The 16,270-nt window shown below is 49.2% G+C and overlaps 5 protein-coding genes across 5 annotated transcripts; 3 read left to right on the top strand and 2 right to left on the bottom strand.

The window, feature by feature from the left end:
* Positions 1–3,775: 3,775 nt before the first annotated feature.
* FMAN_09146 (uncharacterized protein) lies at positions 3,776–4,198 on the top strand (the record flags this gene model as incomplete). Its single annotated transcript, XM_041829954.1, has 1 exon — positions 3,776–4,198. One exon carries the CDS (start codon positions 3,776–3,778, stop codon positions 4,196–4,198), a length of 423 nt encoding a protein of 140 aa, XP_041680665.1.
* Positions 4,199–6,018: 1,820 nt separating this feature from the next.
* Positions 6,019–6,679, bottom strand: FMAN_09145 (uncharacterized protein; the record flags this gene model as incomplete). The annotated part of the gene is made up of 2 exons (XM_041829951.1): positions 6,019–6,596; positions 6,661–6,679. 2 exons carry the CDS (start codon positions 6,677–6,679, stop codon positions 6,019–6,021), a joined length of 597 nt encoding a protein of 198 aa, XP_041680664.1.
* A 797-nt stretch (positions 6,680–7,476) lies between these two features.
* FMAN_09144 (uncharacterized protein) lies at positions 7,477–8,220 on the top strand (the record flags this gene model as incomplete). Its single annotated transcript, XM_041829950.1, has 1 exon — positions 7,477–8,220. The coding sequence occupies one exon, from the start codon at positions 7,477–7,479 to the stop codon at positions 8,218–8,220; it is 744 nt and encodes a 247-aa protein (XP_041680663.1).
* A 900-nt stretch (positions 8,221–9,120) lies between these two features.
* Positions 9,121–9,798, top strand: FMAN_09143 (uncharacterized protein; the record flags this gene model as incomplete). Its single annotated transcript, XM_041829949.1, has 2 exons — positions 9,121–9,228; positions 9,274–9,798. 2 exons carry the CDS (start codon positions 9,121–9,123, stop codon positions 9,796–9,798), a joined length of 633 nt encoding a protein of 210 aa, XP_041680662.1.
* Positions 9,799–10,148: 350 nt separating this feature from the next.
* Positions 10,149–12,435, bottom strand: FMAN_09142 (uncharacterized protein; the record flags this gene model as incomplete). Its single annotated transcript, XM_041829948.1, has 3 exons — positions 10,149–10,199; positions 10,254–11,980; positions 12,204–12,435. The coding sequence occupies 3 exons, from the start codon at positions 12,433–12,435 to the stop codon at positions 10,149–10,151; spliced, it is 2,010 nt and encodes a 669-aa protein (XP_041680661.1).
* Positions 12,436–16,270: the final 3,835 nt, after the last annotated feature.

Raw genomic sequence — 16,270 nt, 5'->3', positions numbered from 1 at the left:
TAGGTGCAGCATCGTCGACCTGCAATGTAACTATGCTAAAGGTGCACTATACCGCCAAAGATCATCACCACGTCCATCTCCTTTTTTTCTCTTGACAAGTAGAAACACCCAGTTTCATAGTCATATAATTTTCATTGTTTCAGGAAGCCACACACAGTCGGCATGCTTCCCTCTCTACGATTACCGCTTACGACCGCCTTGCACGTTCATCAGTAACATGACATTACAGTACAGTACATTACTGACCAACTGATTACCTACGTCTCCTCTTGTTCGGCGTGGCCGAAGGGGTAGTGCTTGTGGATAGGCGGCGCGTGGCGGAAACCAGTCTAGCCACTGATCAGCTTGACAACTCGACTAAGACCAGACCATTTCGTGCCCCGTCGACACAAGACCGAAAACACGCTGTCAGTTGTATCCCAAGTACCTTTCGACATGTGCTTCACGATGCAGACCATTTCTGACCTTTATCGCCGAGGCGAATCAGCTGCCGGGCGTGTGAGGGTCCCCTAATACCCACTGAAGCCGTGCTCGAGATCTACATGTCGATATATGCTAATGTTGACTTGGCGGCCTTACAAGTGCTCAGCAACCAACCAACTTGACCTTTGTCGCTAATTGGCCAATTGACCAGTTCTGTTTTATTAATCTTGTTCGATATTGATGCTTATTGAGGAAGCCGGATATGGCATTCACACGTTCAAGCCCTCGGAATCAATGTTCCCACTGCAGAACTCAAAACTCCGATCATGGCTCATATCGACACGGTATTGGTCTTTGAAGTAATTGCAATTGGCCAGCTGAGCAAAGATCTGCTCCGCTTCAGCTCAAATTTCAACCTCGGATTTACGGGATGCCTAGGTTCGCCGGAGAAGCATTCCCCTTTTCGCCTGGACTCAATACATAGCACTCTGCTACTAGTGATCGTCTCCAATGTTTGAGCTCTTGATGCTTCGTGGCGTAATAAACCAATATGGGGGGACCAACAGCAGAAAACCCGACAAAGGCCGGACGGGCGGCCAGGTACGAAAAGACCAGGGGAGAAGCTGACACACGACGATCAAACTACTTCCTCTGTTAGGGATTGATGGAGTCGGCGACGTGGAGTTTTTGTTGGTCGCAAGGTCGACAGGGTTGTTTGACATTGCTATTGACCGACCAACCAGCTACTCCAACACTCTACTGCAACTATCCAGCCCGTTGGGCTTTTGATTGTGATGCATTCTCAGATCTCATCTGGAGGACGGGCCCCTGCATGAACGAGAGCGGCTACTGTATGTTTGCTTCACAAACAGACCTCCATTGGTTTGTGTTTGTGTGACCCTAACGTCGTTCTGGAAGGCTTCTTTCGGCTCACATGCTAATAACACAAGACGGCCCAGTACCGCTACATATGCATGAGTCCTTCGGTTATTATGAGTTGAATTCGGATTCTGCAAACGCCGTTCATGTGCAGATAAGCGACGGAGATGCCCGTAGTCGACCGCTGGTGACCTGTCGTGTAAAGGGACATGGTGGCGTCCCTCATGACTTAATAACCAAGCAGCCAAACCGGTGCTAGTTTGGCCTGCCGCGTTCCGATGCACATAGACCGGCTTTGTTTGCCATGTTAGGATTGACGTATATTTCACCCACTCACTGCTCACAGAGAGGCGAGAGGCACTGATATAGGGGAGCTGAATGCAGCTGCCTGGAAGCTTTTACAGCGCTCTGCAGCATCGCAATATCACAGAACGTAGCTGCAAATTGCACATATCTCACCTACACCGGTCCCTTGCCAAGGTGCTGGATTGTATTGGACGGTGGACACAACGCAATGGGCTGCCAATTACACCAACCTAAGAAAAAGCAAAGAAGCACCAACATGTAGTTGTACCTGTACCACCATCTCGGGTCCCTGCTCCAGCTTCCAACGGCGCCGCCTCTTTGATGCAGGCCAGCCAACCAATTTCATTTTGGAGCAGCCGCATCAGCATTCAAAAGATCCCCTGGGAGCTAACGGGCGGATAGGTGCTACGGTGCACAGAGATGGGAGGTGCCTCAACCGTGTTTCAAGGCCTGTAACCTCGGCGGTACTTGCAAAGTTAGGTTTGAACGTCATCACAGTCACAAGGCTGCCGAAGACGTTCGTCTGGTCCCCCTGTCCCTGATACCGTTCCAGATGCCGACCCATGTTTGCTGATCCTCCTATTCTTTAACGCCGCAGCCGTTTTCAAAGTCTTTCTTGTTAGTTCGATAGGTCTTTGTCATGATTGCATACCTAGGTGTCAGGTCCAAGCCTACCTAGAGATGGAGTAATTTCAAATCCACTGCATGAACACGGGGGAGGCTGATACTCGCTTAGGGCGATAGATAACTCCTCGCTCCTATCAGCCCTTCAGCAGGGTTGATCCCCGGGCATTTCTCCAAACGTCAACTCGAACTGCCTCCTTTTGACTTCCACTACATTTAATCCCATCAACTCAGCAAACGGACCTCGTTTGATACACCACGTGTGGCACTGGCTTCTCTGTATCCGCAGTGTTGCCTATGAAAACAAAATTAAATTGTTCTAGAACAACGCTCCAAGACGTTAGTGGCTTGGAAAACGCCTCTCGGGCAATGCCGCGGCCGGCCAAGAAGCATTTTATATCGAATCTTGGTATAGACAAAGAATCACTTCTCCGACATGATGCCTTTTTTCCGGCTGCATGGCATTTAACACGAGTCTGCTTTCCCTATCGAGGTTTCATTTATCCTATTTTCCGGTGGTCTAACAACTGAGGCGCAACGCCGCCTGCCAAGGTCTGCATTTCTCACGACAGTTTGGTGTTTAGCTTGTCTAGTTTCGTCCTTACGAATCCACGGTGCGGGTATTTTCTTTGTCAAGATCATACGTTTGTGTTCTAGATTTGAAGGAACAAGGACCCAACTGAGTCGCAACGGTCAATTTAAATGTCTTTGGCGCTTGGTGCGTGTAATTGAGCAAGTTTACGCAAGCCTAATTATCGACGATATCTCACAATCTTCCTTCTTCTGTATGCCCAGGTATGAATAGTCAATTTATAGGCCGAAACTCTGAGACGATACAGAGAGAAGTTTTCTTCCTGAGTTATATTCGTATTATTTGATCAGAGGAGACGGTCTTTCTGTGGAAGGGGGTTAGACGGCGATCTCGTTTCAGTCGATATCTTTATTTCGTTGTTGTTTTCTGTGCAAGCGAAATTCGGTAGTCAACTGACTTCTGATCCTTACGTTATGGATCTTACCTTGACGGCAGTCATGATCGTTCAACTACCGATCAGATGGATATCTTATATGACAGGGTGCAGCAGACTCGACCTCTAGGTATTTACTCCGTGACTACTGCTGCATTGTCTGAACAAATCATATCTCACCGTGGATAGAGGACCCTGCTTTACTGGAGGGACTGCTCCAGCCCTGCCATTGCCACGATGAAGAATACCCAACCCCAACTCCATCAAATCTTTGCTCGCAATTAAGTATCAAATTTCAACCACGAGGATTAGGAAATCCCCAGTTCTTATTACACGACCATGACCTAGGTATGGTGTAGGTTAGTCTACCTCCACCAAGTGAGCACAAATCATGACGACTTGAGATCACTTAGAGTATGATGCTTGATGACGTAGTTGAAATAACATCCCTCCCATTTGAGCTACTTTGGAAGCCCAGAACTTGTCAAATACATATTCCAATTGCTTCAGAAGACTACACAGATCACCTACAACCTTATCTTAAGCTCAATTCCCACCAGGAACCCAAGTCCTTCGCCATGTCTCTCTTCCGCAATGTCCTCCGTACAACCGCAACCACTATTCGCCCTATTCACACAACAACACGCTTGCAGATGCCATACAAGCACGACCAGGACCGAGAATCTCTGCGCCCAGTTGTGAATGAGAACACAAAGTCAGGAACGGACGAGCAAGTTGCCTCTGAGCACGCAGACATCGCCTTTGACCCTAACACGACACGGCCCGAGGAAGCTGCCGACAAGACCAGGGAGAGGACCAAATCCAAGGGTCGAGAGGGAGAAGACGCCCTGAACGCGAGTGGTGCGAACCAAGAGCTTAGCACACCCATGGGTGATGAGAAAACGATCAAGACCAAGGGTGCTGGAGAAGAGATCTCAAAGGGAGGACCCAGCGGAAGTGGAAGTGCGCCCAAGAAGGGAGATCTGCCCAAGGCCAAGTAAGAAGTGGGACAACGAAGCGAGAAGTCAACAGTGTCTATGAACTGTGTCTCGTGTACTCCTTACGGTGGCATATGTATAACCTATTCGTTCATCAGAAGAAGAGCTTGGAGGCTTAACTGCATATCTAGATAATGAAGAAGAAAATATCCCATGACGCCAACCTCGGCGCTTGAAGAACGTGGAGTTTTACCTCAATAAGTGATAGGAGAATGAATCAGTTTCGAAATGCTACAGCACTCTCACCTAGTGACAGCACGGACAGTCACGACGACTACTACCTACCTAAACCTTACCAACTTACCTGTGCCTACCTACTACCTACTAAGGTAGCATAGGAGGAAGGTAGTGGGCCAGCAACTGCACAAATGTTGAAGGAAGCACCCAATTAACAGACCTCGTCTTGCTTGTTTCGCCTACCAAGCTCAACATGACATCTGTTTTGCACAACTCGCATCATTGTTCCATGTTTGACAACCATTCAACAGCATTCGAATTAAGCTCAACATTCACCATCCATCACAGAAACATCATTCAACGAGCAAACGAACTTCATGGAAGCCCTCAAAACATCACCATGTCACATCTCCCTAGAAGAATTGGTAGCCAATGACGAACGGGACGGCTTGCACTTCGGCATAGTCAACAAATTCGACCAAGCTCTGAATACTGGAGAATGCACCCAAGATCAAGTTGCTGATGAAGCTGATAACCAAAAGGAACCGGAATCTAGTACAAGTAGGTCTGGAACTGGATCAGAGCAATCTATGGAGGAGCAACAGCTTGACGCCAAGGCGCAGAAGTTTGCTGATAAACTGGACGAGCTATGGTAGGAATATGCCCGTCTGAACCTCAGCCCCCAAGATGGCTTATCTTCTGGTTTTTACCAAACATTCCGGACTGCAGTCTGGAAAGTCTTCCTAGAAGTTCCTCGACGGATTACAGTTGGGGATGAACGTCTTGATCTCCTTGTACGCACGATAGATGCCCTCGGGAAACTGTCCAAAAACAAAATTGTTCCTCAGGGAATATATGTCTGGAACGGCTTACTAGACCTGAAAGAGCTTCTTCTTGAAGTTTGTGAAGGCATGTTCCTCAGCTTGCCCTTCGTCCAAACCTCTTGAGAGTCCCACTGACTGTTACTTAGTTCCCCCCAACGACACTCGCCTGCGTCGAACGTACGAGGGCTGGGTGTCTTTTCAGTCGTTTTACGCTCGTCTCGTTGCCAAAAGTATACCGCTAGATGACCTTCCTGCCTCCGACGTCATGAAACAAGCGCTGGAAGATCGATTACCACCTGAACCACAGATGTCTGATGCTTATATTCGTGGGGCCTGTGAATGGATTATGCAAGCCGGTCCGCACTTATTTTTTCGGATTGGAGATGTCGAAATATTACAGGCACAGAAATCAGGACAGTGGCGGTTCGGGCAGGGCGTAATCCTCCCTAGAGAAAGATGGGAATCCTGGAAACAGAGTCTTAAAGTGCTGTGGGGAGAGCTCAGGCCTGACCAGAAAAGTCTGCAGGATAGACTATTCAAGGCAGGCATTCACATGAATTCGGTACAAAGCCAATACATGCGGAATGAGTCGATGCAAAAATGCAAAGAGTATAAAGATTTCCAAGCATCAATACAGGGACAACAAGAAGATGTGAACAAATGGTTGGGTGGCGTATAATTTGCCAAGATCCTGGGGAAGGGCAGCATAGCATTAGCCAACTGTTGTTAATTTTACATTCATTATGCCATGAAAACATCAAGACCACAGTGGCTCAAACTCCCGACGCCAGACTATGCATATCACTACTAACGCACCAGTGCCTAGGCGTACATCATGTCGCCGTCCTCCTCCTCATCGTCTTCATCCTGCACGGCAGGAATCTCCTTCTTCTTCCCCAAGTCTTGACGGCACATGGGACATGTACCCTTGCTGCGTAACCAAGGCCCGACGCACTCAAGATCAAATCGATGACCTCCTTTACATGGGAGCTCAACAACGAGACAATACTCGTCTTCTAAATAGGGCACCTTACAGATGGCGCAGTCGTCGTCTTTCTTGAGGGTTTTGCGGTTGACACGGTCGATTGAATCAACGAACTCTTGTGACACTCCATGCAAGCGAGTGGGGGGGTCGTTTATATCATCTTCGAGATTCATTATCAGAGACTCTAGAAAGTCTCGGTTATCGTCTGTAGGAGCAGTTGTATGTAGCTGGTGGAGCTGTTCCTGGAGGAGGCGGAAGAGAGCAGCCGTGTCGACGGGGGTGGGCGTGGCGTGTGGGTTGTGATGAGGAGTCTGGTCGCCTGAAGGTTCGGCGATCTGATCTAGGAGGGAGAAGAATGACGACATGTCTACGCGACGGCCTGAGCGGCCTTCAGCAAACTTGACATTGTGTTCGACTTTGGACAGTTAGCTACAAGATAGGATGAATGGAGGGGTTGAGGAGGGGTCATTTCATGTTACCTTCGTACTGAGTAGCCATTGTGAAAACTGCCTTTTATTGTTCGTACGCTGCTGATGTAGATATTGAGGAGGGATAGTAGGAATATTGTGCAGGGAGAAGAGAGGGCGCGCTGGCATCAAGACGGTGTGGTGTACCGTGTAACGGTCAGACCCAGGCAGAGATGATGTCGCAAGTCGAGAGAGAGCTCTTGAGTTGTGGGGTAGGGAACAAATGAGTGGAGAACTGGACCCCTGCTTTGAAGAGTGCAGGACGCCACAGTCGTGCAGTAAAGTGAAGGGTACATCCATCAGATTCATACAATGGAGGGCAGGGCAGGGCTGAGAAAGTTAGTTGTCCGATTAGGTTCTTACAGCGTTACATAGAAGCTTGGCCCTTAAGATCAGTCAACAAAACAATGGATTCAAGAACAGCGAGGTCAGGTCGGTTTGAAGAAGAATTGAGGCTGTTCTAGTAGAGCAATTGACTTGATAGATCAAGATATCATCACATGCCAACTTGGTTTAATGTGGCTGATCCCATCCCGCTTGGACCATGTCGTCATGTCGTCCAGTCCCAGGTTTTCCATTCAACGTTTTATATACTGTACTTGCGTCTGTCTTTGCTGCCTAGGTACCTATTAATCGATCAACCAACTAGGTACCGACTCAGTAACTAGAGTCTGAACTGATTCGCTATCTTCGCTTCTCTACTGAGATTTCTGAGTATCCTGTCTACTATTGCTCTCTCATCTTGATACCTCCATCTGCTGCTATCCTTACGATTCGACACTTGTACAAACCTTTCCCCTACCATAACCACTAATTTACCCTATCGCCATGTCTCTGCCCTCTGCTGCCATCATCGGCTCGACTGGCCTGGTCGGCTCAAACATCCTTTCAACGCTGCTGGCCTCCGAAATCTACAACCCTGTACATACCATCACTCGACGCGCTCCCAAGGCGACATCACCTCGCCTCAATGCGATAGTCGATGCCGATACTGCCAAATGGGCAGAGCTTCTCACAGGGCTCACACCCAAGCCTTCTGTCGTTTATTCTGCGCTGGGTACCACTCGCGCTCAAGCAGGCGGAATCGCCAACCAGTGGAAGATCGACCATGATCTCAATATCGAACTCGCAAAGGCATCCAAGGCTGCAGGTGTCTCAACCTTCGTTTTCATTTCCAGCGCTGGAACACGTTCCCTGCTCTCCTCATCTTCACCGTACGCCAAAATGAAGAACGGGGTTGAAGACGCGGTCAAGGAACTCGACTTTGAGCAAGCCGTGATTCTCAAGCCCGGTATGATCCTCGGCCACCGAGAGGCCAGCCGCACAGTGGAAGGTATTGCCCAAGGGGCAGTCAACGGTCTTGGCTATCTCAGCACTGGTATCAGAGATACTTTGGGTCAAGATGCTGATGTCATTGCGAAGGCGGCCGTGAGGGCTGCGCAGTTGGCGAGTGAGGGAAAGGCGCCGAGTAAATATTGGGTTCTTGGTGGAAGCGACATCGTCAAGCTGGGAAGGACTGAGTGGCCGGGTAGCCAGACTCCCACGGAGACGAAGACAGAGGCTGCTGCGTAGAATCTTTGCGAGAGTGACTTGACATGATCTCGTGGTGCAGTCACGACTCTCTCTACCTTTGCACAACATTTTCGCAGACTGTCAGAATCAATCAGCCATTCAATGGCATGCTCCCTTGAACACTCATTAATAGAGAGCATAAAACCAACAGAGTTATTTATGGTGAATTTCTACTCCCTCTGCAACACTCAAACACTCTTGCGACAGAATCGCGCAATACAAGATGATCTTGAAGCCATCAAGACTCCTGCTGGAGATGATTTACTAGAGGAGCCCACAAATGAGAAATAATTTACCATTAGGAGCACATAGTAATCCCATTCTTTTATTTGTCTCGTACCTTACATATGAGCTTATGATATGATACTGGATATGATTAATTGCTCCCATCACATCTCACTAGTTCTTGGCATCAGAGCCCCAACCCTGTCTATGATTCTGTACACCCTTGTGTTGCGTTTCACAAGGCCATGAAATGCAGTAATTTCCCCCTGCATGAAGACATGTTCACGTTGAAGCTGGTATATACCTAGGTTAGCAGTTATCAAAGGCCTTCTACTAACATTACCTAGGCAGTAAGCAAGTCTTGATCTTTCCTCCGACCCATCGCACTTCGGCATTGCTTCTCCCCGCCCCCGCCATTCGTCGGATCTCATCATCAACTCCACTCCTCGACTCTGATAACCCCACCAGCTTCTATCAACTTCTCACTCACTCACTCACTCACTCACTCAATCAATCATTCCCTAAGCTTCATCTTTTACTGCCGCAACTCAACTTGGATTTACTCAAGTAAGCTTCACCTACGAGAATACCTTATCGACATGCAATACTCATAATTTGATAGCCCAGTGACACATATCCGCTATCGAGCACATCATCGTTTTGTGATTACATATCATGTCTTCCCGTCCTTCAGTCGTCGGCCCAGACTCCGGCCCCGAGGCCCCTTATCCTCTTCACATGGAAGGCAAGGTGATTTCTGGTTTCGGCCGCGGCTCCAAAGAGGTACGTCTTCTTGCATGCATCTCTTATTTTACTCACACCTCCTAGCTCGGCATCCCAACTGCCAACCTCCCTGTAGACGAGGCTCTCACACCGTGGATCGCCAACATCTCCTCTGGAGTCTACTTCGGCTATGCCTCTCTCGCTCTGCCCACAACACACCCAGACATCCCATCGGCTTCATCCAACAAACCTCCCAAGTCTGACACAGAGGATGCTCTCCTCGCTGCCGAAGCCCCTGCTAATCCACCTTTCCACATCTTTCCCATGGTGATGTCCATCGGGTACAACCCCTTCTACAAGAACACAGTTCGCAGCGCAGAGGTTCATGTGCTGCACAAGTTCACCGCAGACTTCTATGACGTCCCCATGCGTCTTCTCATCCTTGGCTTTATCCGTGAGGAGAAGGACTACAAGAGTCTAGAAGCTCTGATTGAAGATATCAACTTTGATTGTGAGGTTGCAAAGAACAGTCTGGCTCGAGAGGCCTGGGCTCCTGCAAAGGGACGTGTTATTGGTGGTAAAGATCTTGAGGGCAAATTAGATGTCCAGTGGTTACTTCGAGATGCCTAGGATAGATCCACGAGAAATAGAGCATGGTAAAAAGTGGCCGGGAGTTATGGATAGATAGCAACATAGAAGAGCTGGAATCGTTTTAAAAAGTCATGTTTGTTTCATTTCACATCTGCTTAACTACCTGGGTATCATGCGAAACCCCCATCTGCCTGACTCGGAGCACTACCAATAAACAATGCAGCATCAAAGCTAATCCTCTACACAAAAGTGTGTACTCCGGATCTTTTTCTTCTCTTGCAAGGTAGCCCTCCCTTAAAGGCCTGGCTAGTGTCTTATTTTAAAAGAAAATAACCCCCGACAAAAAGGGAGAATGAACGTATTCCAGTTTTGCCCACAGTCATAAGTAGCTAAACTGCCAGTTGCTGAGGCCCTTGGTCCGGTAAATAACGCGGTAAAAACTGCACCCGAGTTAGCGAGGAAGAAGTCTTGAGGTAAAAGATACTAGAACTCACATTCATTATGATCATCATGGGAATGTCAAAGACGTCTCGTTTGATCGTCCAACAGTAAGTGCATTCAACCTTGCCATCCCTCTCAATCCTCGATATACCGTGCTCGCTGTCAATCCGCGTGACTCGGCTACTGAGGATGCTCGGCTGTACGTCCTTCGGAGCAGTATGATCGGGTTTGATGTCCATGCTCTGAGAGGATCGATACTTGTTGAGTCGGCAACTTCTCTGTACCTTGCCGCGACTGTCCTCAAAGGCCAACTCCGCAAAATCTTGGTAAAACTCAACCACACTGTCATCATCCAGCAGCTCGCCCAAGAAAACAGGCTGAGGTCGCCCCCCGCTCATGTCAAGGGTGGCTCGTTGAGGCCGGGGCGTTGGCATGTCTCCCTGAGCACTGTTGTCTGGTGTGTTGGACCCATTGGTCGAACGCCCGCTGTAGGTATTGATATTGAGGTTTGGCTCTTTTCCGAGTAGCACCTCTTTCGTCCAGCCTGTCAGCGCGATAAACTCTTTGTTGACAGCAGCGACCTCGCCCGATCTTCGACAGACAATGGTCGGAGCGCAGCAATGCTGTAAAAAGTCATCATATTCTACCAACGTTCTTTGAAAGCACTTCTCCATGAAAATGAGATCCTGGCGAGTCAGATCTTTGGTACACGATATGAAAGACGGTCGAATCTCCCCGAGGGCTTTGGCGATCCGTAGTAGCTTGTTACCGGGCAGACGGTTTCGTAGGACAGCCACCATGTTGTGGAATCCGGTTGTGTAAGGATACGGCTCTTTTACACTTTCGTAGATAGCGGCAGAGTCTCTTTGTCGCTTGCCAAGATACGATTTGGGATTCGGCTTAGTACTCTTCGGTCTGTGTCGTTGTGCGCCAGGAACTGTAGGAATTCCAGCAAAATTATGGCCTGGTGAGCCTTCCATGCCTGCAACGGAATGGGGGCTGGCTGTCGCATCTGTACTTGGGCTGGCAAGACTTGTAGGCCCGGCTGCAATAGCATAAGCATGGGGTAGTCCGTGCTGGAGGTTTCCCTGGGCATATAGAGATTGGTTATTTTGGTCCATACCCGAAAAGTCGGCCCCTAACATGGGATGATCAAAGCCGTTTCCGTTGCCATTTGCATTTCCGAAGAGAGCTGCATAGGTGGCCTCGGTGGTTGGAGTCTGCGACAGGGAGTTCTCTCGTGGAGGCGTCTCGGCTCCAAGGGCCATCTTGTTAAGAATGCCAAACTCCCAGCCGGCGTATTGACTCCCGAAATTCAGACCTTCGAGGTCAAAATTGTACAGAGCAGGGTTGCTGGGATCGAATAGGGCGTTGAAGTCCATATTAGCGGTAGGTATAATATTGTTGATTGGAGCGTGTGCATTGCTGATGGGAGCCTGGAAGGATGTCGGGGACGTTTGTGGGTTGAAAGGTAGACTATCAATGCCAACAGGAGTCTGCGCCCCGGTCGAAAAGACCGGCAGTGTCGTAGTGCTCGCCTGAGAGAAGAAGTTGCTGCCAGTTGCAGACATACTATCTGACTGACTGGCATTCGAATTCTGGCGCTGAGCGTTGGGCCTTGAGGGAGTAGGATTGGGACTGGGGTTGTAATTTGGGCCAAGGACAGGCCGCAGGGCTTCCGGAGGAGCATCATGAAGGTATTTAGCCTTCTTGCGCACACCATCCTGGCATGCATCAGCGAGGCCGCGCTTGATGCACCTTTGGCACGGTCTCTCATCTCCTGGAAAGATGTCAGTTCAAGATCTCTTCTTGGCTGTCAAGCACGAAGCTCTCAACTATGACTCTTGTCCCACTGAAATGGACAAAGGAAGCGCGCAAGACAGTTCAACAGCGAAGATACCGACAACTGATGGATTAAAGAGCCAAGCTTCACATGGAGAAAACGAATTCATATCATGATGATTGGCGAATTGCCAGCATTGGGTGGTTGCAAGGACACTTACCACAAGTTAGATGAGCTCTTTGGCATGCAAAGCAAGCCCTTCGCGCTTTTTTCCTCCTCGGGCGCATAGGGTCTTTTGGGTCGTACTTCTTCTTGACCTCGGTGGTGCTCTCGGTAGTGCTCTGGTCGGTCATCTTCTCGTCTTCTTCCCTGAGAAAAGTTTCCGTCTCGTCTTCGTTCTCAGACATGACATCTGAGACCTCAGTGCTATTCTCCTCCATTTCGTGCGGCATGGTGTCTTAGGTTTTATATACAAGGCCTGGCGACCAGTACAAGGTCTTGCGACAGCTGGAATATCCTCCTCTCAGCTTATTACAGCCCGAGACTTTGTTTGGGTTACTGCACACAAGGCGGCTCGGATATGCAGGCTCCGATCCCAGAAACCTTTTTTTGTTTCTCTCTTTCACCTTGTCCTCCTTTTAGACAGCTTTGCGAAACCACACCTATCCAAGCCGTGGTAGGACAGCCAGGCAGGGACAAGTACGCCGTCGAATTGAAGTTGCAATCAGTGCGGTTCAGAGTGACAACAACCCCCACGGTGGCGTGGCGATGCGTAGATAATCTTTCCCCTGATCTCCCTCGCGGATCGCTCACGCGTGCTGCGTAGGCGATGTATGTGAGATTAGGAACAACCTGAACTGCAATGCCCAGATCTGGTAGGACTATGGCGTTGGGCGCAAACGAGGCCAGAAGGCTGTATGCAGCCGTGTATTTGATGATCACGTCTCTGGGCTAATTGGAAGACCGAAACCGCTCGGTCAAGCTCGTATCGTAGAAGGGGCGTACTCAATGAAAGCCAACAAGTGTATAGGTATGGTACGCAAAGAGGCGTCTTGGTGGAACGTATATTGAGTCAATAGTAGGTCGCAGGGGCCGTGAGGCTGTGATTGTTGTCACCGAAGAAGGCGGAGGAGGTGGAGGAGGTAGAATTCCGATTCGATGAGCTTGGATGATCGATGATCGCTGGATGCAGGAGAGTCGTCGGTCAGCGGTAGAGGCGGAGCTGTCTAAGGCGACACGGGAGGTGAGAGATTTGGCGACTGTGAGGATGCGAATGACGACGAGGAAAGAATAGGATGCAGCTACCCGCGGGCCATGAGGAGTGGCTGCACCCAGAACCAGCACCAAATCCAACCAATTTAAGAAAGAATTGGCCACTACAGCAACAGTGGGATCTCACACGGCGTCGGCGACCGTAGAAGCAGGCTGTGGTGACAGCGTATATGTAGCGTTGTGCAGAGATGAGGCATGCGAACCAGGCGCGGCGCGGGGGACAAAGTTGAGCGCAGATTGTGCGGAGGAGCCGGGATCGCGATATAGATTGGGCTGAAGAGGGATTATAAGAAAGGATACAGAGTCAACGTTGAGGGTAGAAGTCGAACGAGGCAATTCGCAGGATAGGTTGTAAGCAATGACTGGTCCAATTCAAGGTCAGTTAGAAGAGCCCAGTCAGGTCAGGCGACAGGGTGTTGTAGGTAGTAGCATTGTGGGTTTTGGTGGTTGGTGGATTAGCAGACGCCACAGACAGGGCAGTGGGCAATTGGAGGATTGCAGATGCAGATGCAGGTGTTGTGAGGGTGTTCCTGTGCTGATTTTGCTTGCTCCAAGGTACCTAACCTTAAGCTGAGAGGAGCTGGAGGCCTACCTTCTGCTGTAGGAATCGAGTGCGAATGCGTGCTACTATAGGTAGGCATCACAGAAGTACCAAGTTCGCTGTGCCAAGTACCTGATGTAGGTACAGTACCTAACAACAAGGTGGGTTCACAACAAGCTCTCAGTCAGAGAAAGTGGATTGTATTTAAGGGGAATAGAGTGACGACGAATCTTGATTCTACATCACAAGGTGTAAAGGCAGCCAAGGCTCGTTCGTTTGTGCATCCATGGCATGTGCAAATGTAGAAACCCGAGGTGATGATGCTACATGCAATCTCGTGAACAACTACCTACAATACAGTAGGTAAGTATGTACATACAAACAGGACAGGACATTGATTGGATTGACAGGCGGATGATCGAATAACCATACAGGTATTAGCTGCAAACCCACACAGGGTGGGTAACTCTTCATCCTTTCAGTCAATTCCCCTGTCTCTCTTCGTAAGGTAGCAATGAAACGTCAAACCCTTCAACCAGTCTAGACATGGATGGGTATCGTACATATCCGATGGTCTAGTCAATTGGTTCAGCATCGTCACCAACAACATGCGCAATCAACACGCTGATCATCATGAAAGAATCTACCTCGAGCAGTCCCAGGTGGATTTGGTAGACTAATATGGCTGATGTTCTTATTCAGTCGTTTATGCCTCAGCAAACCGAAGTTTCAAGCCTCCCATTTTCACCACCCGCTAGCAGAAACCAATCCGAGCCCAATCAAAGTCAAACTCTTGACTGCGGGGTTTACTAGTGGAGGGAGTAACCCGCTCTGGGGAAACTGGGCGCTGGCTATTGGTCTGACGATGCTTCTATTTGTAACTGATGAAGCCTTGTAATCAAGATCAGATTTTTTTTTAGGTATTCAAACCAGGGGGACAGTCGACGACTTGACTCAATTCACTTCTAGCGGTCAGGAAAGGTCATGGAAGGAGAATTTCACCTCCTGCGCCTCAAGCAATAGTCTCGATCGAGAAGATGAAGCTAAAGAGGTCCCGCTGAGCCGCCAGAAACTACGGAGTACCCCATTGATCCATCCATTCGAATTTGTATTCCCAATCACCAGCCACCCTACAACCTCAACCCCTAGACCTGGCTTAGACCGATGCATTGTGAATCGCAAGAGTCTGGGGCCCTGGTTGGATGCTTCTCTGCGCGTACAGATGTACACGTCGACATGTCAAACTCTCTTTTGTGTTGCTAATGGTAGAGTCAGCCAGCGTGTGATCCGTACCTCGCCTGTGACAGGGGCCTCTAGGTGTCGTGCGACTGCAGCACCGTTGCGACGAGGTGCAGCGTCGGGCTGATGTTGGATAACTCTGGTGGTACTTGGTGCAGAATGCCAATTGCCATCTTGCTGATAGTCTGTCGTATCCGTACATGCACGGATACATGTATATGTTTCAAGTCATCTCTTGAGCAACTAACACGCAATTCTAGCCCTGTAATTAGTCTTCACCAAAACCCAGAAGCAAAAAGAAAATAAAAGAGGACCCGGGTGCTACTAACTTAGTAGATGAAGAAATCGATTCGCCGGCGCAGTCACTGGCTGGCCGGTGTGGAACAGCCGGTAAGCGGCGTATAAGTAAGGTACCCGAAATTAACATATAGGGCACAGAGACGAGTAACATAGATAATCTACAGAGCTATACTTGTCACATTCAGTGCTACTCTCCTTGACAAACTGAAGCTTCATGAATCACAATTTGTCACATTCATCAGTGTCTGCCTCTAAAACTGTAAAAGCCGGCCAGTCGGAACGGGGGGCTTGATGCCGAGCCCGGGTGCCGGAGGTGAGGGGCGGACGGAAACCCAACGCCGCCGAGGATAGCCAATGCTCAGCTGTTTACGGTGAAGGATAGAACGATCCAGGTTTGATAGTCAGGGTCCTTTATTGGATATCCCATACCCGCGGTTCGCTAACCGACCGCAACCCGTCGGTGACCGAGGCTTTGGGGTTTGTCTAGGACTCTTGAATCATGCCAAGATACAAGGTAACGACCCTCACCAAGTTGCGCAAATGGAAAGTCTGCGCGGGAGCCTGATCTTTACTACATAACTAGGTCATAGAGACTTGTGTGCATCGATGTTAGCGTGGAAGTTTGCGTTACAATTACCTAAAGTCAGGCAGAAAGGCCTTGTCTCGGGTGTGCCTATTTGTGACTATCAATGAGACTCAAAATGCAGTAGCATCTTTCAGCTTTTGTTTGCTTTTTTCTTTGTTTCTCCGCTGCGGCTGCTGCATTGCATGACAGCCGCTCCAAGGCAAGGATTCCCAAAGTAATTGACACGTCCGGCTGAGCCTCTTGTGGGCAATATGCCCCTAGTCCTTGTTGCTTGCTTTTTATAAATATTCACAGCGGGTAGAGATATGCGTGCGTCAATGCGGTTGGAGGATACGACCCATGCTGCTGG

The sequence above is a fragment of the Fusarium mangiferae genome (genome assembly GCF_900044065.1).
Source record: "Fusarium mangiferae strain MRC7560 genome assembly, contig: FMAN_scaffold004, whole genome shotgun sequence".
In the NCBI taxonomy this organism is placed as follows: domain Eukaryota; kingdom Fungi; phylum Ascomycota; class Sordariomycetes; order Hypocreales; family Nectriaceae; genus Fusarium; species Fusarium mangiferae.
Note: the sequence above shows the minus strand (reverse complement) of the source record. Positions and strands in the feature narration are given on the sequence as shown.